The following is a 26,208-nucleotide window of genomic DNA, read 5'->3' as shown; positions in this document are numbered from 1 at the left end:
GTAAGTTGGCCGGGAGTTTCAATTTATAGGCCACCGGGTTGATCTGACTGATGACCTCCAGAGGACCGATGAACCGAGGCCCTAACTTGTAAGAAGGTATCTTGAGTCGAACATATTTAGATGAGAGCCAGACTTTATCTCCTGGACGAAATTGTGGAGGATCCAAGCGTTTTTTGTCAGCGTGTCTTTTCATACGCTCGGATGACAGAAGGAGTGCGGACCGGGTACTCTCCCATATGGAGGAAAATTTGCTAACGAGAGATTCCGCAGCCGGGTTGTCCACAGAGGTGGAGACAGGAAAAGGAATCCGAGGATGCTGACCAAAGACTACAAAAAACGGGGATTTGGAGGAGGATTCGCTCTCGTGATTATTATAAGAGAACTCGGCCCATGGTAGGAGATCCACCCAGTCAGAATGGTGGGCATTAACGAAGTGCCGGAGGTAACTGGTCAGGTTCTGATTGATCCGCTCCACTTGACCATTGGACTGTGGGTGGTAAGCGGAAGAGAAGTCCAGGGTGACGTCTAGTAGTTTACAAGTGGCTCTCCAGAAACGTGAGGTGAACTGTACCCCACGATCCGACACGATGTGGAGGGGCAGGCCATGAAGACGGAAGATGTGGCGGATAAAGTCTTTAGCCAGCTCGGGTGCAGACGGAAGGCCTGGCAGGGGAATAAAGTGAGCCATCTTGGAAAAGCGGTCAGCGACCACCCAAATGACCGTACAACCGGCAGAGACGGGGAGATCAGTTATAAAGTCCATTGCTATATGCTGCCAGGGGGCAGCAGGTACAGGAAGCGGAAGGAGGCGTCCGGCTGGCAGATGTCTCGGGACTTTGTTGCGGGCGCAGGACACACAGGCAGAAACAAAGTCTATTATGTCCTTGTGCAGGGTAGGCCACCAATAGTGCCGGGCAATAAGCCGGAGGGTCTTTTTCTGACCGGCGTGGCCAGCTAGTTTAGACGAATGGCCCCAGTGTAGGATCTTTTCCCGATCAGGTACTGAAACAAACGTCTTACCGGGAGGGAGACGATTTAGACTCACGGGAGCCACCTGCATTACTCTGGCGGGATCGATGATATGTTTAGGTTCTTCCTCGAGATCGGACACCAGAAAGGATCGGGACAAGGCGTCTGCTTTGACGTTTTTGTCAGCCGGGCGAAAATGAAGAACAAAATCAAAGCGAGCAAAAAACAAGGACCACCGGGCTTGGCGCGGGTTAAGTCTCTGGGCATGCTGGAGGTAAGCCAAGTTCTTGTGGTCAGTGTAAATTATTACCGGATGAAGAGCCCCCTCGAGTAGGTAACGCCACTCCTCCAACGCCAGCTTGATGGCCAATAACTCTCGGTCTCCTATGGAATAGTTGCGCTCAGAAGAGGAGAAGAGTTTGGAGAAGAAGCCACAAGTTACCATTCTCCCGGAAGATGATTTTTGAGTAAGTACCGCTCCGGCTCCAGAGGAGGAGGCGTCAACTTCCAGGAAGAACTGCTTGTTGCCGTCCGGGCGATGCAGCACCGGGGCGGAAGAGAAGGCCTGTTTTAGGGAAAGAAAGGCCTCCTCTGCTTCGGGCGGCCACTCTTTGGGATTAGTACCCTTACGGGTGAGCGCGGAAATTGGGGCAGTCCGGGAAGAGAAGTGCGGGATGAAGAGGCGGTAATAGTTGGCGAAGCCCAGGAACCGTTGAATAGCCTTCAACCCCTCTGGTCGGGGCCATTTCTCGATGGCAGACAGTTTCTCAGGATCCATTTGTAGGCCGGTCTGAGAGATAATGTAGCCCAGAAACGGAAGCGAGGTCTGCTCAAAGAGGCACTTCTCATATTTAGCGTAGAGATGGTTCTGCCTGAGCCTGAGCAGGACCTGACGAACATCCCTCCGGTGAGTCTGGAGATCCGGAGAGAAGACCAAGATGTCGTCCAGGTACACCACTACGCAGGAGTAGAGAAGGTCCCGGAAGATGTCATTGACCAACTCTTGAAAGACGGCAGGAGCGTTACAGAGGCCAAAGGGCATTACCAGATATTCATAGTGGCCGTCCCGGGTGTTGAATGCCGTCTTCCATTCATCCCCCTGACGGATACGAACCAGGTTGTACGCCCCACGGAGGTCCAGTTTGGTGAAGATTCTAGCCCCCCTCAGACGATCAAATAACTCCGGAATGAGCGGAAGGGGGTACTTATTCTTCACCGTGATCTGGTTAAGGCCTCTATAGTCTATACAGCGACGGAGAGAGCCGTCCTTCTTTTTGACGAAAAAGAAGCCTGCTCCCGCCGGGGAGGTAGATTTCCGGATGAATCCCCTGGCCAGATTCTCCTCAATATATTCGGACATCGACCGGGTCTCAGCAGCGGATAATGGATAAATACGCCCATGGGGAGGAGAAGTACCAGGTAACAGGTCGATAGGGCAGTCGTATGGTCTATGAGGGGGTAGTGTCTCTGCCTCCTTTTTATTAAAGACATCAGCATAAGACCAATAAGGAATCGGAAGTCCAGGTAGATTAGCTGGGGTAGGAGAAGGACGGACGGGATGAACGGGAACCAGACAGGTCTTATGGCAGCCCTGTCCCCAGCGAAGGACTTCTCCGGTCTGCCAGTCAAGAACGGGTGCATGTTTCTGGAGCCAAGGTAGGCCTAGCAAGAGGGCGTGAGAGAGTCCAGGCAGAACATGGAAGGAGATACTTTCAGAATGCAGCATTCCCACCTGCAGAGTAATGGATTCGGTGATGAGTTGGATGGGGCGTGGTAAGAGCCCCCCATCCACGGCAGCAACAGACAAGGGTACAGCCAGAGGTTTGGTGGGGATGCGGTATTTCTCTACCAGGGACTGTGAAATAAGATTCCCGGCTGCTCCAGAGTCCAGTTGGGCTAGTTCGCAATAACGGTTCTCCCCGTAGACGATTGAAACTGACAACAGCAGGGATGGAGAGGATTTATTCTTGTCTAGGTGGACCTCTCTGAGCGAACCTAGACACAGGCGTTTCCCGACCTCTCCGGGCAGGCACGGATCCGGTGCTCCTTACTGCCACAGTAGAAGCAGGTCCCCTCGGCACGGCGTAAGTCCTGACGGGTCTTGACCATCTTGGTCTGGTCGACCTGCATAGGCTCAGGAGGGTGTACCTGGTTAGAGACAGAAGGAGTGACGGGTTTCTGAAAAGTAGGAGCTAGACGTGGTAACCTCCTCTCACGGGTGACCTCTCTGGCACGCTCCTGGAACCGTAGGTCAATCCGGGTGGCAAGAGTTATTAAGTCATCGAGAGTGGTAGGAATGTCCCGACCGGCAAGTTCATCTTTAATACGGCCGGACAGACCCTCCCAGAAGACGGAAACCAGAGCGTCGTTATCCCAGGCCAGCTCCGAGGCAAGGGTACGGAAACGTATGGCATATTGGCCCACGGTGAGACTTTCCTGACGGAGGCGTAGCAACGATGATGCGGATGAGGTCTTCCGTCCGGGTTCGTCGAAGACTTTCCGGAAAGCCGTGAGAAAAGCAGGCGAGTTGGACACCAGGGGGTCTCCTCTCTCCCATAGAGGATTTAGCCAGGCCAGGGCCTCCCCGGTGAGATGGGACATGATGAATGCAATTTTGGCTCGGTCGGAGTTAAACTGGTGGGACAATAGTTCAAAGTGCAGGGTGCACTGATTTATGAAGCCCCGAGCCTGGGCTGAGTCGCCTCCGAAGCGAGGAGGTGCAGAAAGCCGAGGTCCGGGGTAGGATATCATGGTGTTAGTGGACAGCGGAGCTGCCGGATTGCGAGACATGGCACTGGCGGAGGTTGTTGGTGGAACAGTCAGAGTGTCCAGGCGAGTATTGACATTCCGCAGGTGACCCAGGATGGACTCCTGTTGGGACCTTTGACGGGACAGTTCATGACACAGGTCCGAGAGCGAGGGAGCTTGGGTGCCACCGGGTTCCATGGCCCGAGCAAACTGTAACGGGTCTGGGAGGCGGAACCTCTGGGCTACTATACAAGGGAGCGGTCCTTGTAAGGGAGCGGGTGGCGACCAGGCAGGCAGTCACAGCAGGTGACCGGGACAGTCTCTGGGTGTACGGGCAGGAGGTCACGGCAAGTGATCAGGGCAGTCTCTGGAAGAACGGGCTGGAGGTCACGGCAAGTGACCGGGGCAGTCTCTGGAAGAACGGGCTGGAGGTCACGGCAAGTGACCGGGGCAGTCTCTAGGTAAGGGGTAGGTACGACCTGTGATGGCTGAACCTCCAGGTAGGCTAGCAAGGCAGATGGAGGATGTGTGCTCCCAGGTGAGCAAGCGAGAGTCTCTGGAATAGCAGGTGGTCACAGCACGTGACGGCGGAGCCTCCAGGTAGGCAAGCAGGCAGGTAGCGGAGAAGCGCTCCCAGGTGAGCGGGCAAGAGTCTGGAATAGCTGGTGGTCACAGCACGTGACAGCGGAGCCTCCGGGCAGGCAAGCAGGCAGGTAGCGGAGAAGCGCTCCCAGGTGAGCGGGCAAGCTGGTCCATAGACAGACTGACCGGAGTTGTAAGGCAGACCGTCGGACCTCAGGCAAGCAGGCAGGTAGCTGATGTGCGCTCCCAGGTGAGCGGGCAAGTTGGTCCTTAGACAGACTGACCGGAGTTGTAAGGCAGACCGTCGGACCTCAGGCAGGCAGGCAGGTAACAGGAAATCAGGCAGGATTAGGACAGCAAGCTGGCAGGAATCTGGCAGGTAACTGGCAACGGGACCTGAGGGCTGAAGCAGAGTAGAACGGTGCAACAACATTGCTCGGGCACCTCCATTTTGGAGGAGGTGCCTTATATATGGTAAAGTCCTCCGGCCATTGGCCGGGGACTCCTTAGGACGGCGCGCGCGGCCCCTTTAAGAGGGAGGGAGGGCGCGCGCCCTAAGCACAGTGGCCGGGAAGGAGCGCGCGCTGCCAGCAGAGCGGGAGAGGGACGCCGGGCACGGAGCAGAGCGGTGAGGGGAACAGCGTCCCTGCCTAGCAGAGGGCAGGGACGCCGGCACTACATACACCAGATGCCTGTTGGCCGAATGATGCTTAGGCTGATCATTTGGAGGACAGAGAACTTAGCCGACACTTCCATACACAGGGGCGCTCCTGTGGTCTTCATGAGAAAATAACCAGTTGACACGTTTGCCAGCGCCTTATCTCAGGGAGAGTAATGTGATTAGCAGTTCAAAATTGGATATGCGTGATCTGGTCCCCTTTAGATCTCCGTTATGTTTTTCCTTATAATGTTTAGAAAGCGGGTGCCCTATAAATTGCTTACGGATATTTTGTTCAAGTTCCTACATTCTTTCTAGTGACTTCCGCTTCATTCATCCTATACAGAATTTTTGACATGGATGTTTGATGCAGTATAAAACCCCCTGGTATAGCAATTAACAGAATTTTTATGATGACAATTTAATTTGCCTCTGATGAGGGGAAAGATAAAACAGGTTTGATGTTCTTTATTCCTTTGCGATATGGATTAAAAAACAGCTTTTAAATGACTAGTAAAAAATTTTTGGGGCTATTTTTGCTATAACTGTATGGCCAATAAAAATGTGTCAAATTTTGTTTTTTAAACACAGAGCTAGGTTAATTTAAAATTAAATATCCTATTACCTCTTGTTGTAATATTGACCAAAATTTCATAATTCCACATTTTAAAAGGCCGCCATTTTTTGTATACTTAGTAATAATCATGATTTTTAGTTCTTCTTCCTGATGTAACTTCTTTATATTTTTATTAATTAATAAAAGTTCCTTTGGGGTATCCTCCAATTTTTTTCTTCATTTTCGGTAATGATTCCACATGGTAATGTAAATATTTATACTTTGCTTTATTATTTAGACAATTTAGATATCTATCTACGATAATTTTGTATTTTAATCTTAGCTTTATAAGTGTTATTCATAAAAGCAATAACAAAGGGTGCTGTATCTTATATAAAGGTGTCTTTGTGTTAAGCTTTCCTCTGTTTTTAAAAGTATACCTTATATACCCGTGTATAAGCCGACTTTTTCAGCACATTTTTTATGCTGAAAAAGTCCCCCTCGGCTTATACTCGAGTATATACTCACATTCTGGCTGTGGAGGGCGGTGGTGGGGGAGCAGCGGAGGAGCAGTGCACAGGCAGTATGAATGAATATTCACTCTTCTCCACGCCCATTGGAGTAGAGAGTGTTACGCTCCGCCTGGACTGACTGGCGTGAGCGTGATTAGTGATCTCACTGTACCATGAACCGAGGAGTGCCTGGAGGGGCGTAACTAAGTATCAACCTGGTCTGAAAAGGGCGCACGGCGGCTCAGTCGACTCCGTGAACCAGGGAGGAACCGAGCAGAGGGACCAGGTGCTACTCCAGGTCAGACCCCGGTGACAGCTGTTGACCCACACCGGGGAATGCAGGAACAGGCAGGTTAGCTGGTATGCAGACAGGTGGGTACTGGCAGGCACGGCTGGTATGACGGCAGGTTGGTACTTAGCAGGCACGGCTGGTATGTAGGTAGGTGGGTATTGGCAGGCGCGGCTGGTATGCAGACAGGCGGGTGCGGACAGGCACGGCTGGAATGCAGACAGGCAGATACTGGCAGGTATGAACGCAGGCTGGATAGGGACCAGTACTGGGATACAGGAACAGAGCTGCAGGTGCGGTGGACTAGCAGAGCAAAACCACAGGAGCGGTGAACAAGCAGAGCGGAGCAAAACCGCAGGTGCGGTGAACAAGCAGAGCGGAGCAAAACCGCAGGAGCGGTGAACAAGCAGAGCGGAGCAAAACCGCAGGAGAGGTGAACAAGCAGAGTGGAGCAAAACCACAGGTGCGGTGAGCAAGCAGAGCGGAGCAAAACCGCAGGTGCAGAGAACAAGCAGAGCGGAGCAAAACCGCAGGTGCAGAGAACAAGCAGAGCGGAGCAAAACCGCAGGTGCGGTGAACAAGCAGAGCGGAGCAAAACCGCAGGTGCGGTGAACAAGCAGAGCGGAGCAAAACCGCAGGTGCGGTGAACAAGCAGAGCGGAGCAAAACCGCAGGTGAGGTGAGCAAGCAGAGCGGAGCAAAACCGCAGGTGCGGTGAACAAGCAGAGCGGAGCAAAACCGCAGGTGCGATGAACAAGCAGAGCGGAGCAAAACCGCAGGTGCGGAGAGCAAGCAGAGCGGAGCAGAACCGCAGGTGCGATAAACAAGCGAAGCAGAGCGGAACCGCCGGAGCGGTGAACAAGTAGAGTAGAACAGAACCGCACGTGCGGTAAACAAGCGGAGCAGAGCGGAACCGCTGGAGCAGTGAACAAGCAGAGCAGAACAGAGCAGAAGGTGAAGGCAGACAGGACAGGGCTCTGTTCACATGGAACAGACTGGAAAATACAGGAAGATGGTTAGAACACAGGAGGTAGATACGGAGGCAGGGAAAGGGGACAAGTAGAACCAGATACACACAAGGTACTTACAATGAAGTAGCGAGTGGACACAAAACTCACAAACAGAAGTACAGAGACAACGAGTTGGAGTTAGGTGCAGGTTCAGACACTGCAGGCAAAGGGAAGGTACGGACATAGAGAGAAACAAGTAACGGGCTAGGACACTGTTCAGACAGGAACTGAACCGGAAACAAGATACAGGAACGAGCCTGGGAACTCAGCCCCCAGGGTGGTGGCAACAGACTAGAAGTCACAGGTACAGGAAAAGGCCCTGGGTACTCAGCCCCCAGGGTGGCGGACAGACTAGAGTCAGGACAAGACCTGGCACCTCAGTTGCAAAAGACAAACCGAGTGAAAATGATGCTCAGGCACCTCCTACTGGGTGGAGGGGGTTTAAGTATCCAGTGACTCACAGCAATAGGCTGGGGACGCATTAGGACTGTGAACTCAGTAGCTATAAGAAACAAGCAGAAAGCCGCACCGACGTCCTAAGCAATCAGACAAGAGACATGGACACAGCAGGTACTGGAGCAAAGAGTGCAGCATGGACTGACAGGTAAGATTGCGGTCTTGCATGATGGCAGGTGGTGCACTATGCAAGCACGCCGCCAGGGATGTTACAGAGAGGAGTAAATATTCATTTTCTTTAATCGCGCACACTGTAGCCATAGCTGCCGACTTCCTGCAGTGGCTCAGCTATCCTGTGTGCCCGCTATTTGAGAAAATGAATATTCACTCTTCTCCACTACCGTGGGCGTGGAGAAGAGTGAATATTCATTCTCTTTAGTAGTGGGCACACAGTATAGCTGAGCCGCAGCAGGAAGCCAGCAGCTGCGGCTACAGTGTGCACCATTAAAGAAAATGAATATTCACTCCTCTCCATGCCCATAGTCCCGGCATAGAAAGGAGTGAAAAATCGCTGCAGCTCACCTCAGCGTCTGAGGGCGCGTGGCAGTGACGTCATGTGCTGCTCAGATGCTGAGATCAGCTGCTGGCAGAACAGGACGCAGCGCTGGAGCAGAGGGAAGGAAAGTAGAAAAGTTTATTTTTTTCATGTGTGCAGTGATGAGGGGCCATGTATACCAGGAGTGGGGATGAATGGGGCCATGCATACCAGGATTGGTGATGAGGGGGCCATGCATACCAGGATTGGTGATGAGGGGGCCATGCATACCAGGATTGGTCATGAGGGGGCCATGCATACCAGGATTGGTCATGAGGGGGCCATGCATACCAGGATTGGTGATGAGGGGGCCATGCATACCAGGATTTGTGGTGAGGGGGCCATGCATACCAGGATTGGTGATGTCGGGGCCATGCATACCAGGATTGGTAATGAGGGGGTCATGTATACCAGGATTGGTGATGAGGGGGCCATGCATACCAAGATTGGTGATGAGGGGGCCATGCATACTAGGATTGGTGATGAGGCGGCCATGCATACCAGGATTGGTGATGAGGGGGCCACGCATACCAGGATTAGGAATGAGGGAGCTATGCATACCAGGATGGGAAAATTTACAAGTAGCTGCTGCATTTCCCACCCTAGGCTTATACTCAAGTCAATAAGTTTTCCCAGTCTTTTGGGGTAAAATTAGGTGCCTCGGCTTATATTTGGGTTGGCTTATACTCGAGTATATACGGTAGTTAATTTCACAGAGCTAGTTTGGTTTCAAGGACATCTGCATCAGTTTCCATAATTTACGACCTGTTTATTCCCAATTAAAATATCTGTTCCGTTGAGTAATGTAAAGCCTACTAAGCAATTCCCTTTTCATATCTCTTTGGTTGTAATAAAGACTTGTGACTGGGCATCTGTGAGCAGACAAGCCTTGTACACAGACAGAACTGGTTGTGTGCTCTTGTCTCTGATCGATCAACTCCCTGATTTGATCAAAACTGGCAAAAGTGTGAAACCTTTTAAGTTTCTCCTGAAACTTTCCATACAGGTCTCCACATCACACATTATAAACTTTTTGTGTGAATTTATGAACTAGTTGATTGTCTTCCATTTGGTAATTTTCCTCCTGATTCTCATAAATTGTCCATCTGAGACATTATTGAGCCAATTTGATAGATGGCAGCTTGTAGTAAGTACGGTATGAAGTTGTTACTATTTGTTGGCTTCTTACAGGATTTGGTGGATATTCTCCCATTATCTACAAGCACTGTTAGATTCAAAAAGCTAACAGACACATTACTAAATGTAGATGTAATTTAAAAACAAAAAACATCATCAATAAAATGTATCTACAGGGGCAAACTGGCCCCAAGCTCGCCATGTCGGCATCCCCATGGCTTCACTACTTTATTACATTTATTAGTCTCCGGTCTGCTTCACTTGTCCCCTTTTTTGGCATTTGCATTGAAAAGCCAATGACTAGATCTGCCATCTAAGAAGCACTCCTGCAGACCTGAGCTGGCATAAAGGCCAAATGGTTACATTTTTTACACCAGAAAATAGCACAAAATTGCTAATTACTAATAGAAATGTCTGGTTCCCAAATTCACAAAGAAAAAAAGTGAAGAAGCACAGGATCCATAAAGTAAAACGTACAGCACAGGGACAGCACTTTGACCAATGTTATTCAATGGGGGGGTGCAGACGAGTGTTTTTATTCACGTACACGATCTACGCGTGAAAGAAATCACAGCATGCACTAGTTTCTTCTATATTAGACTACGTTCCCACTATGACCTTTTCTTGAGTTTTTGAAGTTGTAGATCTTCAGCACTTATTAAGTAAAATAGGTTAACGTGAAAAAAAGTACCAAAAACTCATTGTTGAAATGTACCCTTAGGCCATGTTCACACGTTGAGTATTTGGTGATTTTTAGGACCGCCCACTGGACAAAAATAATCCCAGAAATCACAGAGGATTAAATGATAAAAATAACAATCTTTTCTCCCAAAAGTATGTATCAGTCTACTCCGCTCCCCTGCTCTATGCCATGCTGCCTGCGGACTGGACTTTCTATTTTTTTGTATATATTCTTTATTTATGTATGTTGCAAAAGAGACCAGAACAAGAAAATTAACATTTAAATACAATTCTATGAATAAGTGTCAACATACGTTTTATATATGGGGAAAACATAACTTGGGGAAAAAGGGAATAAAGTGGAGGGAATTAACACAGGGAGGGGTAACAAAGAGGACGGGGGAGTAGAGACGTCCTGTTGGGAACTACGAGGGTGAATCGAATAATAGATGTTCATGCACGGTACAAACATTTTTGGGGTGGATGGATACGTTTGGACCACTATCTTATTTTGGTATTATTACCACATGTTCCAGTATTTAAGGAGCTTATCATTCTTGGAGTGGGTCAAACTCATTTTTTCAAATGAGTATATAGCATAATAATAGCAATAATAATAGTGTTTGACTGGTTGATCCATTCTGGTAATGATGGGGGATCAGGATCTTTCCAGTGTCTTGCAACAAGACTCTTAGCCGCATTAAGAAGGAGAAGTATTCTTGAGAGCGTACTTGTAGATTGATGATGAGAATAGAGGTTAAAAAAGATTAATAGAGGGGTTAAAGTGATTGAGGTGTTAAAGGCTTTTTCTATATGTTTTTTGATTTTTTTCCCCCCAAAAATATTATTTTAGGACAGTATTTTCATGGTGACAGTTTCCCTTTAAACAGAACGACTCGCGCTGCAGATTTCCAGGTGGAGAATCCCCTGCGTATTCCAGCAGCGGCATTGTGTGATTTTATGACGTGTCATTCACATTCTGCAGGGTAAATGGCCCCGCGCTCCGGATGTGACACTGTCAGTCTGTGCTGCAGCTAATAACTGCAGATGTCACTCAGATCGCAGAATTCTGCTGTAAACACATCTGGTGTGAACGCGCCCATAGAAAGCAGAATCCTACACAGCAGCCGCCCCCGAGCTACCAAGTCTCTGCACAAATAACACTTTGCTTTACACTGAATCAATACAATAAGACTTGTGCCCCCACCCAAACTGACATGTGGCTGAGGACATTTCCATTTTCTTTGTATCTCCATTGAGTTTAATACTGAATCCACATGTAACCATACAATAGGGGGGCTCAAGGATCCCACCAGGGACATAAAACAACAGTGGCCATTTGCATGTGAAGACCTATGGCTTCTCCACCCTTCTTAGCCAGACACTTGTTTTTTCCTTTACAAATTTGTTGCTTTCACCTCCCTGATTAGTTTTGTTTGAATTGATAATTTTTACAAAGTGTTAGGTTCACGTGAACCTGGGAATCTGGAAAACTCTGGCTAATTTTTCTCACTTGTCATCTGTATTTTTTACAGCAGTAGATACTAATAACACAGGTCTACTAGAAAAAAAATATTTTTTTCAGGTGCCAAAGTTTTTTGAATGGATTTCAGGTATTTTAATGGTGCTAAATTAAAAGATCTCATTACGTTTGCTGAATTGGTTCTGGTTCATGAGATAATTCCATCCATGAAAATAATAAATTCCCCCAATGTGACTTTTGTGTGACAACTAATGCAATAGCTTTTGGTCTTTTGACTCTTTAACAGTGTCTTAGGCAATGAAATATCCCATAGAATTATTTTGTATTTCCGTTTGTAGGCTTACAATGCTAGAAAAGATCTATGTGTAGCAGAATTGATCATCTGTTATGGACGCCAGCCACGGGGTGGTGCTCATAGCAAATCAGCAATGACAGGCACGTGGGTCTCCTAGTGACGGAGCAGACCTAGTGACGCGCTTCCGGTGCAATCAATTTAAATGCCGCTGTCAGAGATTGGCAGAGGCATTTAAAATGTTAACAGCTGTGGGTGGATCGCGATTCATCCTGCGGCTGTTAGGGGCACATGTCAGCTGTATAGATCAACTTTCATGTGCCTGAAAACATGCGGGCTCAGCGCCGGAGCCCCCATGTAATGTAATGCAGGGACACGACCTATGACGTATAGATACGTCATAGGTCGTGAAAGGGTTATCTCAGAAACTAGAGCCAATCTGGCATAACCTAAGTCATATTGTTAATCAGCACCATAAACTTAATATAAACTATTCAGCCATTGTTGGCACCAAAATCATTGTATAGCAGTGTAATTTTCAGTTTATTATATATACAGTATTTACGGAATCCAATTATTATTTTTTTTTGTGCACCTATAGGCTTGAATGGACGAGACTCATCCGTAAGGCCACGTGCACATGTTGAGTATTTGGTGCGCAAAAAAAGAAAAATCTAATGCAATAAGGAGCCACCATATATAAATATTATTCTTTTTTACAGATACATTGTAATTCTGTAATGTGAGAAACGGAAAATTTTTATCTGCTGCTGTAAAAAATACAGATTGCAAACGGATGACACATGATAAAAAATAGGCCGAGCTTTCCAGATTCCCAGGTTCACGTGAACCTAACACTTTGTAAAAATTATCAATTCAAACAAAACTAATCAGGGAGGTGAAAGCAACAAATTTGTAAAGGAGAAAACAAGCTTCTGGCTAAGAAGGGTGGAGAAGCCATAGGTCTTCACATGCAAATGGAGACTGTTGTTTTATGCCCCTGGTGGGATCCTTGTGCCCCCCTCCTCCCCATTGTATGGTTACATGTGGATTCAGTATTAAACTCAATGGAAATACAAAGAAAATGGAAATGTCCTCAGCCACATGTCAGTTTGGGTGGGGGCACAAGTCTTATTGTATTGATTCAGTGTAAAGCAAAGTGTTATTTGTGCAGAGATTTGGTAGCTCGGGGGCGGCTGCTTTGTAGGATTCTGCTTTCTATGGGCGCGTTCAGATGTGTTTACAGCAGAATTCTGCGATCGGAGTGACATCTGCAGTTATTGCTGCAGCACAGACTGACAGTGTCACATCCGGAGCGCGGAGCCCAGAGTCTTCCTGTACACACCCTCCCTAGGTCTAGAGTCTTCCTATACACATCCTCCCCGGGTCCAGAGTCTTCCTGTACACCCCCTCCCCGGGTCCAGAGTCTTCTTATACACACCCTCCCTGGGTCCAGAGTCTCCCTATACACATCTTCCCCTGGCACAGTCAACCTATACACACCCTCCCCTGGCCCAGAGTCTTCCTGTACACACTCTCCCCTGGCCCAGAGTCTTCCTGTACACACCCTCCCCGGGCCCAGAGTCTTCCTGTACACACCCTCCCCGGGCCCAGAGTCTTCCTGTACACACCCTCCCCGGGCCCAGAGTCTTCCTGTACACACCCTCCCCGGGCCCAGAGTCTTCCTGTACACACCCTCCCCGGGCCAGGAGTCTTCCTGTACACACCCTCCCCGGGCCAGGAGTCTTTCTGTACACACCCTCCCCGGGCCAGGAGTCATCCTATACACACCCTCCCCGGGCCCAGAGTCTTCCTGTACACACCCTCCCCGGACCCAGAGTCTTCCTGTACACACCCTCCCTGGGCCCAGAGTCTTCCTGTACACACCCTCCCTGGGCCCAGAGTCTTCCTGTACACACCCTCCCCGGGCCCAGAGTCTTCCTGTACACACCCTCCCCTGGCACAGAGTCTTCCTATACACATCCTCCCCTGGCCCAGTGTCTTCCTATACACACCCTCCCCTGGCCCAGAGTCTTCCTGTACACACTCTCCCCGGGCCCAGAGTCTTCCTGTACACACTCTCCCCGGGCCCAGAGTCTTCCTGTACACACTCTCCCCGGGCCCAGAGACTTCCTGTACACACCCTCCCCTGGCACAGAGACTTCCTGTACACACCCTCCCCTGGCACAGAGTCTTCCTGTACACACCCTCCCCAGGTCCAGAGTATTCCTATACACATCCTCCCCGGGTCCAGAGTATTCCTATACACACCCTCCCCGGGCCCACAGTCTTCCTGTACACACCTTCCCAGGGCCCAGAGTCTACTTATACACACCCTCCCCAGGTCCAGAGTCTGCTCCTTACATCACAGTGTTTTGGTTGAATTGGTGACATCATATTGATTTCTCACATCACCGCTGCAGCCAATCACTGACCTCTGCAGCTGTTTATTATTATAGAACCTTTGGGGTTCACTTTTCTAAAACTGGAAAACCCATAAAGTAAATGACAAATATAATAAATGAAAAAAACATCAATCATCTGTAAGAAATGAAACAGCTAATAACAGAGAACAACAGCTTCCACTCCAGCAGACCAGACAGTGGTCAGACTTCAGTGTCTCCCCTAAATCACAGTATGGCATAATCCCCTACACAAATATTCAGGAAGTGTCGCAGATCTGCTCACCCCCTCCCCTGTCAGCACAGGGCCCTTACAGTGAGTGACCTCATCTCCACCTGCACCTGCACAGCCCACCCGCCATGTGTGACGTCACTTACTGTGTCCAGGTACACAGGAATGCTAGTTTATCAGGGAACAGAGACAGCTGAATTGACACCAGCTGCGCATGCGTTAAACTCCCCGGAAGTCAGACTTCCCTATTTTTTCCCTGTCAGTCGTGCGTTCCACATACACTTCCCTTCTCTCTACAGCTATCACGTGATCACACTTTTGCTCAGATCACGTGACACAGGCACTCTCATCGTTATAGTGACCGTTCTACTGTAAGCAGCTGCCATTGTTATCTCCTGTTTGCTATGTGGGCGCTGTGCACACTGTGAAATAGCTTCTGTCACTTTAATTATTCAAATGTTTCGAAGGAAAGCAATTGTCATTTGCAACCAATGAAGTGTAAGTAAAACGGAAAGGTTACGCCCTCTGGCTGACGTCATTGGCCACGCCCTGCGACTTCCAGACCTGGTGAAGAGGCGACGCAGGCGCACTGCATCATTCAGTCCTTGGAGTGATCGCGCTGGACAGCAGGTAAGACGTGTGCTGGGGAGGTGTGGGTGCCGGTGACTGAGCCGTCACATGTGGGGTCTGTGCTGCCGGGGTCACAGGCCGGAGGGTCGGGGGCTGCGGTGTCCTGCCCCGGCTGCTGCTCCAGCTGGCTTTCCTAGGAAGAGCACACTTCCCTAATCCCTGTCTCTAGGAAGGTGCTGCATTCCTAATTCTGCGGGCTTCAGAGCGGGAATCTCCTCACTTCTGCCGCTTAGTCAGTGCCTGCACACACCTCTGTCTAGTGGTAGTGGCTGTGTTTGTGGATTGTTCCACTTTAAAGCTGCTGTAAATAATATGTAGCAGCCCCCCCCGCCCCGGTCTGTGCCTCTGTCGCCAGAGCTCGGTGTTTGGCCCAGCTGTGATATGGGAGTACACACGTTTTTATTTTAGGGATGTGAAGCTTTTGGGGTCCACTTTTCTGAAGGTCGAGATCCCCCTTTAAGGAGCAGAACTAAATACAGCTGCAGACTGATACAGACTAAGGAAGGACTTCCCTCAGGGTGGTCAAGCATCCAGAAGTACCTGGACAGCCCCCCCCCCCCCCCCAACAAAAAATAGATTTTTCTGTTTTTTTTTTTGGAAGCGGTAAAATGTATGGAAATTTCTGACTGTAATTATCATCGTTTTACCGTTCAGTGAGTGCAGCTGATGTCTTTGTATCAGCATTATATGTCTCTAATCTTCCTGATTTATGGTTTCACCCTCTGTCCATTAAAAAAAAAGTCAGACTTTTTTTTTTTTAATGTTTAGATAAAAATCTAATGTAACCTGTGAGGGTCTGTTCACACATGGCAGATCTTTTACAGGAATTGCTGCATCTGATGATCTGCTCTGTGTTTGCAGCATAGATGTGCACAAACTCACTTGGGTGTGTTACAACAAATGAGCCCCATGACTGTCCCCCCCCCCCCCCCCCCCTCCCAAAATACTTATACTGTTATAGAACAATGAGCTGAGTGATGGCCCATGTGCTTCTTCCTGCTCCATCACTGGTATCTGTATCCTGACCTCCACTGATGCTGTTTTGACAAGGTCATGTGACCACTGCAGCCAATCACTGACTGTAGTAAACAAAAACGGTCACATGTCCATTTTAAAACCTCATCATTGAAGGTGGGAACACAGAGCAGCGAAGGACCCAGGAGGCTGCAGGTTATCGGTAAGGGGAGAAGGACACCAATTGTAATACCATTCCAAGAACTTGTTCTAGGGTCTGAACTATCCATAAAAGCCTTTACGGTTGCTCCTCTATCTTCTTTTGGGTGCATGTCCTAAACGTCCTCTTTGTGTTTCCCAGATGCTACTGTAAAGAAGATCCTTGTCCTGTATTGTGTCTTGTAACTGAACATCAGCCATGAAGATTGCCGTGGAGGGCTGCTGCCATGGAGAGCTCGATAAGATCTATGAGACCATCCAGTTCCTGGAGAAGAAGGAGAACACTAAAGTGGACCTCCTGCTCTGCTGCGGGGACTTTCAAGCAGTGAGGAATGAGGGGGACATGAAATGCATGGCCGTGCCCCAGAAATACCGTCAGATGCAGACGTTTTACAAGTAAGATCACATACCTGATACTGAAATAGATAGCAGGGGTCATACCCCCATGGGTGTCCATGATGTACACTTGTTACTGTGTGCCAACCGGACATGTTGTATCCTGTGCTTTGTGAACCACAGTAACTACTGTATGGGGATATAGATGTAATGCAAGGCTTGGATTTATTTCTTTTTATAGACTAATATATTATTTTTTAGGTATTATTCTGGTGAGAAACAAGCTCCAGTACTTACCATTTTCATTGGAGGGAACCATGAAGCCTCAAATTATCTTCAAGAATTGCCGTATGGTGGTTGGGTGGCACCAAATATCTACTACTTGGGTAGGTATCTTAAGTTTTCTTCATTATTTCTTCATTTGGTGGTAATTTCATGTTGCATTGTGGTGTTTTGAAGAGAATTGGGCTCGATGGGGATCTAGGATAATTTTTAGTACAACTGCTCCAGTTCCAGGTGTTGTGAAAATCCCCTTTAGGGACGATATGGGAGGGGAATGTACGTTGTTGTTTTCCATGGGGTGCTGAATTCATTAAGCTGGGGTGGTACAGTTGTGGACAATGCCTTTAATTTAAGGCATCTGTGGGATGAGGGGTGACCTCCATCAGCTAAACACTGACTGTATACTAGATCACATTACACTTTACCACTGCTAGAATTTTAATGGTGGATTTTAGCTTATGTTTCCTTTTTTATTTTTCAGGCTATGCTGGTGTGGTGAAGTATCGTGGGGTGAGAATTGGAGGAATGTCTGGAATTTTTAAATCGCACGATTATAGGAAAGGTACGTCTGACATTATAATTGTGGTAATCTACTGTAGTTCACCTAGTGATGAGAACTCATTAACTCTTTTGCTGCCATGGACATTGTACACATGGCAAAAAGGAAAGTGCTAGAGCATAAGGCATAACTGGGGGGGATAACTTAGTTCGGTGGAGGGATTGCATGGAGTCGCCTGCAACTAGACATGAAGATGCCAGTAGTGTTCCAGCATTGGGAACCATTCAGGTTCAAACTCAACATTTAATCTTCTGTGAAACTTAATTTAATACTGATGTGCCAATCCATAGCATTAGCTTGGGTGTTCAAAACCTACAAAGGGTTCTTGTTCATAGCAAATAAAGTATTCTTAATGGTGCCTGCATGGTACTCTATGCTGGAGAACTGCAAGTATCATCTCTGTGAGGCAGAGTGAAGTGCCAGTATAAATGCTGCTTCCAGCTTTGCCAGACTCTCTAGGCGACCATATATTGTCTGGGCAGAAATTATTCATTCAGAGTGTGATATGTCCATTCACACCATCTAAAATAGCACTTTTTGTAGTTTCTTCTTTAACAAAAAAAAATGTATTGAAATACCGTAATTGTGTTTTGCAAAGTTAAAATAAAACTCTGCCTTTACCTATAAAGTAAACTTTTATCCATGAGCTGTGTGAGAGGATCAGAATGTGCAAATCTATATACAGTTAAAGGGTATAAAGAGCCCCCCCAGTTGAACTGAGTGGAGGTCAATCATGCGCTCTACCGCTCTGTTCTTTCTTAGGACTGCCAGAGATCCTCTTTAATTTCTCCTATCTAGTCGAGTGGGTAATTGTGGGATAAATTATCCCTATTCCAATAACATACAGTATCTATTATGTGAGCTTTATGGGATCGTGCCTGGACATGTGATTTTTATCTAGGACAGGTACTTAAATTGTATGTGAAAGGCAAGACTCACAATGTAGCAGAAGTAAACCTTTTGTGACATTATGATGTACCGTGATGCTTTGTCTTTTTTTTTCCCATAGTCTGATCTGTCGTATTCCTCATTTGTGTACATCTCATACATTGCAATAACCTTTTCTGTTCTGTAATTTCTGTAGGTCATTTTGAGCACCCTCCATACACGAACGATACAATGAGAAGTGCGTATCACGTGAGGAACATAGAGGTCTTTAAACTAAAGCAGGTAGGCACTTAGTACTTCACATTGTCTACATTAGCTCTACAGGATGTTAAGTGTTTTCTGGGCACATGCATTAAAGCGGTTGTCTGGTCTTACGCTACAGATCTGCAGTCACTATGTGACTGCCGACTTGTGAATCCTCACATCACGCGCACTGCTTGCTGTGAGGATTCTCCGATGCTGGGAGCGGGGGCAGTGTGACTGCAAGTATATGCTTTGCATACATGTGGTCACATGAAGACTAGATGTGCGTGGCCTCGCTCAGTGCAAGTCTATTGAGTGAGACTGGATATATTCTTGTTTGAATGTGACCGGAAGTATGGAAATCACATACTTGCTGTCAGATAACCGCTCGCTTACAGCATCAGACAGTCCTGATAGGGTGCATTGCATCCGATGTGAGGATTCACAAGTCTGCATTCTCATAGTGACTGCAGACTTGTAGCCTAAGGCTGGAAAACCCCTTTAATAATAATCCAATAGTGTGTAAGTTTCATAGGTTGAACAAAAGACAAATCATTAAAAAGAGGGTGGAATGGCAACTGTAGTCATACGTGTGGCTCTGCCGGTTACTCGGGCTCCAGCAGGTTCCCCAATCCTGGCTCTTATGCACCTGTGACAGAAAGCCCATAGCTCCTGGGAGGAATAAAGGTGTTAATTTTATTAATTCATTTCATTAAAAAAAAATTGCATAAATATTTAATGTCATTTAATATCAAGATGTGGCGATAAGTAACCCAGTGCAAGGCTAAAACACCCAGACACAGTACGCATGCATAGGTTATTGAAGTAAGCTGCATGAATTAAACATGATAGTAAACTGGGTAGGTACCAGTATACCCAGCATAATACACCAAAAAATTAGTGATTACGTAAGTACTTCCTGCAGCAATGCTTTATACAGATGTAGAAAGTGAATAGACAAACAACTATAGGTGGAGAGCCCATATAGTAGTCACATTAATGCTAGCTATCAGCATAAGTATAAAAGGGGACTCCATCTATTGTTAATAGAAATCGAATCAAAAGCAAAAGACAATCATACCCATGCTTGCGAAAGTCTGCGCCAGGTACCCAGCCCAGCTTCAGCCCCATCCTCAGTTCATAGTACTTGTGAACATGACAGGGTCCCATTAAATGTGGGTTTACTGCAGTTATCAAAATCTCACCACAGCCTTCAGCAGGGCAGAAGAGTCACAGACTGTTCACTTCAGCCCTAAACCCTATTTCATGGCACTCTTTTGGGGGCATCATGTACCCTCTATTTAAAGCATACCTGTGTAGATCGTTTAGGGTCTTATCTGCTCAATTTGCCTGGAATTTCTACCTGGAGTGAACAATTTACTCAGTATTTACTAATGATCTCCTCTGCTCTGATCTTCTGCAGCTACATGAGCCCATGGATGTTTTCCTGTCCCATGACTGGCCCCGTGGCATCTACCATTATGGGAACAAAAACCAACTCTTGAAGAAAAAGAAGTTCTTGAAACAAGAGGTGGAGAGTAATACCCTGGGCAGCCCAGCGGCCAGCGAACTCCTCCATCACCTCCAGCCATCTTACTGGTTTTCTGCTCATCTCCATGTCAAATTTGCTGCTTTTTTACAACATCCGGTAAGAAAACTTGACCTTTGTGTCAAAATCACTGCCATGTTTTTATTAATTTTTAGAAAGATTTTCACAAAGGTAAAAAAGAAAACAACCAGACAAACATTGGAGAAACAGTTCTCCACCCCCCCCTCAACCTTAAGAAGCATTAAACATGAGTTATTTGTATATCTTGGCTCTGCAAAACCAGCATAATTAGATGAACACATATTTGGACATAGTAACAATAGTCAATCTAATTACATATAACTTGTGGAAGTACTAATAACATTTTTATTAATTTTCAAAGAAGTTTAATATGAGGCATCATATAAACGTAACTCAAAGCAAGGTGAAATCTCCTCAGATCCCTAGACGTCAGACCAGAGCCATCAATCCATAAACCCCATATCATGTCAAATTTAGCGATGGCATCTCTTTAGGTATATGCCTTTTTCCAAATTTACTGGCCAGTTAACTTTATCAATAAATTCTGATATCATAGGCTCCTGATCTGTTATCAATTTTCTTGCCATATATAACATACTTGCCGCCGCAATTTTGCCGTACTCATCAAGTCAGATCTTCAACATATCCCAGTATACATACTAATGGTGAGAGCTTTACATCAATTGAATAAACCCTGTTAATCATTACTACAACACTCTTCCACAAGGACACCAAGTTAGGGCAGATGCTTCATATGATGTGGAAATCTGCTCTGTTAGTTTTGCATCTAGGACAATGGGGTCTTGGATGAAATCCTATGTTAAATAAGAATTGAGGTGTCCTATATACCTGGTGTATCACATATATATGGGACTCGCTTAAAGACAGCTATTGAACTCTTTTCAGTATATCTGACCAGAATCACTGGGTTCTTTATTTTTTTTTTTTTTTTGTATATCCCTTCCACCCTCAAATTTAATTTTGTTGAAGTTTCCATACCATAATTTAAGGGAGTAGATCTAAGTATAAGTTTAGCTTTTAAAGCTGTTGTACACGTTCTACAAACTGTCCCTATAGGTTTCCTTAGTAGTTAGTAAAGTGTTACCCTGCCTGGATCTAGTGCTGGTTCTCCGCGTCTCTTGTTAACAGCGCTATAGAAAACTGAGCCCGCAGCTCTGCTGGTGTAGGCTGCGCAAGCTGCTTAAATTCACTGGGATCATCCACTGAGACTCGGCACTTGAACCTTTTTTTTTTTTTTTTTTCTCCTTCTCTCTTTTATTCCATGCTTTATTCCATGTTACTGACCAGTTTATATTGATTTTTTTTCAGAATAAAGAGGGCAAGCTACCTAAAGCAACAAAGTTCTTGTCGCTTGATAAATGCCTACCACAGCGTGAATTTCTGCAGGTGAGAATGGTGTACGGTTTTTCTACACGTGATGCCATTTATATCTGCTATAAAGCTGTGACACTTAAGGGTTTTTTTTTTTTTTTTTTCCTTCTTCTTTTTAACTATCCCCAGATTGTAGAGGTTGATCATGATCCAAGTAAGCCAGAACAACTAGAATACGACCTGGAATGGCTGTCTGTTCTAAAAGCAACCAAAGACCTACTGAATGTTACACCCAGGACATGGAATATGCCTGAGAACAACGGTCTGCACAGCAGGTGAGCTTCACAGCCTTGGAGTCCTTGGTTTTTTTTTTTTTTGTCAAATGGTCTGTAACAATGTACATTTCTAGCTAAATAATAAATGAAAAGACAATAGTTCAGCACTACTAGTAATTGCAATCAAATTAATGGAGTAACATATGGAGATAAATGTCATTAAGTCCTGGGTCAGTTATAACCTAGCCACACGTGGTTCTCAACAGGATAAAAAAATAAGAGCAGAAACAAAACTGTGGCACTCACCCCATGGCTAAAAAGTTATTCCTTTTATTACATACGGGCAGAGGATAGACAGAGGAGAGCGACGTCTGTTTTACACTGCTAAGCGCTTCATCCAGGGTCAGAGCCTGGATGAAGCGCTTGAGAGCGTAAAATAGCCCTTGCTCCTTTTTCTGTCTATCCTCTGCCCTCTGTGTAAAAGGAATAACTTTTTAGCCGGGGGTAGGGGTAGAGGTGTGTGTGGGTTTTTTTTTTTTTTGTCCACATTTTCTAGCTAAATAAGTTTGCTGGCACTGCTTGCCACTTTGTTTTAGTGGCGACCGCACTTTGGCCTGTCCTCTGGTGATATGTCGCCAATGGCTGCCATGTGAGGACTCCTTTAGGCTTGGCTTGTCCACTAATTCTAGCTGTTCTTTAGATCAGTTATATCTGTACTTGGTTTACTTTCTCGTGCCTCATACACTTTACCACATTCATGTTGGCTTGTAATCTAGCATACTTCTTTCTCCTCCAGAATTGATATATTTCTCTCTATTCATAGGTAAAATATGTATTCAGTGTAGACAGATGTTCTCATTACTGAGAAAGGAGATGACAGCTGGTGCTTTCAGGCTGTGTGCACACGGTGCGTTTTGTTTTTTTTCCGCACAGAAATGGGCCAAAAAACGTATTGCAAACCTTATCCCATTATTTCCTATGACATTTTGCAAGTTCTGTGCACATGATCAGGATTTTTCCTGACTGAATTTCATGTGCAGAAGAAAAAGCAGCATGTGCATTTTGGCCTGAGTTTTTCCTATACAATGCATTGGAAAAAACGCGTGGCAAAAACGCTGTGGATCTTCCGCAGCATTTTTGCTGCCAAGAGGTGCAGAAATTTCTGCAAGCAATCTCTGATCGTGCGCACATAGCCTTAAACTTCTATGGAGGAGCTAGCGCAGGCATTCTGCAAGTTCTCCTGAAACTGTTAGTTCTCCATATAACTTTATGAGCACCAACTGTCATCTATCTCAGTAATGAGAAAAAATGTGATCGCTGAAGACACATTTTACACATGAATTGAGAATGAAAGATCAGTCCAGGAGAAGAGAGAAGCAGATTTTCCTGATTAACATGTATATCACAGTTTCTTACTTTCATGTGTACTATTGATTGATGGGAAAAAAAAAAAAAAAAAAAACACTGGTGACTTTAAATGTATATTAACACAGCCTTGAAAACTAGCCAATTTTTACACTGGCCATCAAGCCTCGCCATAGGCTGATAATTTGTGTTCTGTGGAGTTGACGTTCACTGGGTATCTCCTTATTATCATAGGAAGGATTACCCCTGCCCCTCCCTTCTGCTCAGGTCACAGAGCAATCGAAAAATCTAAATTAACCAGAACAGTTTACAAATTTTTTTTTCTTTTTTTTTTTTTTTTTTTTTTTTTTTTTTTTAAAAAGATTACTTGCAGGGGTTGTACAAAGTTTGAGTTCTCCTCTACCCTATGGAATAACTTCCTGATCGCTGGTGGTCCAACTGCTGGGAACCACTCCAATCCCAAGAACCAGGACTCTAAAGCTCTGCACATGGATGATCATGTTCATTCTGTATGGTATCTCCAGAGATGGCTGAGCAAAGTGTATTGATGGTCGTCTGCACTCGCAGTATGAATTAATGGAGTGGCAGTGTACATGATCGACCATCTCTCCATTCACACAGTTCTTGGGATTGGTGTGTATCCCAGCAGTGGGACCCCAACAATTGGCAAGTTGCCCCCACCCATTCGTATCCCATGAATGGGGAATAGCTTCTAAACTTGAGGGTACCTCTTTTAATATTAGATGCCTGTCTGACTATTATGGAGAAAATGAGGATAACCCTAATCTTTATTATTTTCCATGCTAGGTGGGATTACAGCGCCACTGAACAAAGCAAACAAGAAGTCTTTAAGGACCTCAGCAGTGACCTCTATATCCCGTACAACTTTAGGGTCACGCTACCCTCTTATAACCCAAACCATCCTCAGCACCACAGGGTAGCATCCCATGTAGTAAATCCTCAGACAACAGAGTTCTGTGCCCATTTTGGACTTATCGACATCAATGCCAAAGTCTGTCTACATGATGTAGGGGGAGAATTTGATACACCAGAAGACAATGATGTTGACAGCGGTGGTTCTGTGGAAGATCCCAGTGAATACAGCACCGATACCTCCATCCTCTCTTCTTCAATTAACCCTGATGAGATCACTCTGGAGGATGAAGAAGACCTCTCTGTACAGTCTGTGGAGACGTCTCCAGAATACACCCCAGACTCGTCTGTGAGCTTCTCCAGCATACGAGATCTCCCAGATTCAATGGCTCTCTCATCAGATGAAGCAATGGATTCAACCAATGATGAGATGGAAAGGTCAGAGAGCAGCCAGACTGAAGGTGAAGGAAAGAACCCTGAGAGACCACTCAAGAGGCTAAGTGATGAGAATGGACGAGGCGGCAATGTCAGGATTAAAAGACGGAATCAGGACATTTATACAGCTAAAGATGAAGATGAGTAAATGGACTGGATTATGCAGTATGTCCTCTGCTGGTCATGCCACTGACTGCTGGGTGGTCTGCGGCGTACCCCAAATCTGAATGATTGATTGTTTTACTGAGAAAGTAAAGCTGTTATTTCAGAAAACTTCTGAAATGTCATGTGTCTTGATCAGTGGGTCTGGGTGCCTAAAATAAAGGGGCACAATGGTTCGCCTGAACGCTGTGATTGGCTCTGATCGGCTCCCCTTGGAGGGCGGTGTACATGCTCATAGAAAGTAGTTGAGAAGGTACATCAGTAACCCCAGCTCTCCAGGGAGAGCCAAACAGAGCCGTCAGCAGAGGTGGAGGACTCAGCCCCCGGACCACCACTGATCAAACCATGTGATGTCCTTATGAAATGGTTACTGCATTTTAATATTATTTAGTCATTACGGAAATGCCTGGCACAAGATTTGTGTTCTTAAATGTTTTATATTAAAGCTAAACCTGCCCATCTAGTCCTGTAAAATACTCAATTTCCAATGTATAAATTGTACTTTTTAATAAGTAACCTTATTTTAAGATTTTTATTTTTTTTTTGTTAAAGTTCTATGGGTAGAATTTTTAATTTAAGAAAAAATAAATAAATCAGGACTATGAAATCATTGTGTTTTTATGGACTTTTATTAAGTATTATCCCGCAATGTTATGTGAGAGTGGGTCTATGCTACCATTTATAAGCTATTACAATCGATTCCGAGACCTAATTACACGGCGTCTACTAATTTGCCAGCAACATACATGGAGAAAACTACTTGACTTGGGGTTTCTGCACACAACGTCTTGAAAGCGCTCAATATACATTAAAAATAATAACCTATGCACAGCAATTTGAAGGCAACTTGCTGTGCGTATGTTCCACCTTTTGTTCCAATCATTTTTATTCATTTTAACACTTTTAAAAAAAAAAAACACACCCTTTAAAATCAGAAAGGAAATATGGAGGGAGGGAGGAAGGGAATGAAACATATGGAAGAAGGAGAACCAATAACTTACAAGAGGGCATTTTGCCTTTTTTTGGCAATATGTATAACAAAATGACATTCTATTTAAATATGAATCCTGAAATGGTGTATAATTCACAGTATTGATCCTATAACTTATAAGTCTTGACTCAACAAGTGATAAAGATTATACAAAAAGGAGAGTGAAGTCACAAAGTACTTTTGGAGGACTTGGCTATACTGGGTTATCAAGCCAAGGTTTCCACCTTTTTATAGTATTTAGAGTAGTAATTTAGCAATGGTGTGATTATTTTTTTTTTTTTTTTTTCCCCATACATATTATTATGTAAGGAAATTATAACCTCAATTCCGACTATTTCGGAAATGGTAGATTTCTTCCAATTAGCTGCAATTGAATTTTTAATAGTTAAGAAAATATGTATCAAAATTGGCTTGAAACCAGGGTCCATAAATTCCATATCAAGGGATAGCCGTACCATTTGGGGAGAGATGGCAATCTGTTTGCAATATTTTATTACGAGCTGACAATTCCTTCCACTTGTTCGGGAATTTGGGGCAATTCCAGAAAATATGT

The 26,208-nt window shown here is 45.7% G+C and overlaps 2 protein-coding genes across 2 annotated transcripts in view; one reads left to right on the top strand and one right to left on the bottom strand.

Annotated features, from left to right (window-relative positions):
- Nucleotides 1-14,846, bottom strand: part of VPS8 (VPS8 subunit of CORVET complex) — a 170,889-nt gene extending 156,043 nt beyond the window's left edge. The window contains exon 1 of the mRNA XM_073646517.1: nucleotides 14,688-14,846. Coding sequence (XP_073502618.1) covers nucleotide 14,688 — 1 coding nt within the window. The 5' untranslated portion in view covers nucleotides 14,689-14,846. The remainder of the gene's footprint in view (nucleotides 1-14,687) is intronic.
- Nucleotides 14,847-15,035: 189 nt separating this feature from the next.
- DBR1 (debranching RNA lariats 1) lies at nucleotides 15,036-25,271 on the top strand. The gene is made up of 9 exons (XM_073646516.1): nucleotides 15,036-15,171; nucleotides 16,487-16,740; nucleotides 16,942-17,066; nucleotides 17,444-17,524; nucleotides 18,606-18,691; nucleotides 20,076-20,300; nucleotides 21,552-21,629; nucleotides 21,744-21,889; nucleotides 24,002-25,271. Exons 2-9 carry the CDS (start codon nucleotides 16,544-16,546, stop codon nucleotides 24,648-24,650), a joined length of 1,587 nt encoding a protein of 528 aa, XP_073502617.1. The 5' UTR covers nucleotides 15,036-15,171; nucleotides 16,487-16,543; the 3' UTR covers nucleotides 24,651-25,271.
- The last annotated feature ends 937 nt before the right edge of the window (nucleotides 25,272-26,208 follow it).

The sequence above is a fragment of the Phyllobates terribilis genome, unplaced genomic scaffold, assembly GCF_046119375.1.
Source record: "Phyllobates terribilis strain yellow unplaced genomic scaffold, ASM4611937v1 Scaffold_9__5_contigs__length_417890890, whole genome shotgun sequence".
NCBI lineage: Eukaryota > Metazoa > Chordata > Amphibia > Anura > Dendrobatidae > Phyllobates > Phyllobates terribilis.
Note: the sequence above shows the minus strand (reverse complement) of the source record. Positions and strands in the feature narration are given on the sequence as shown.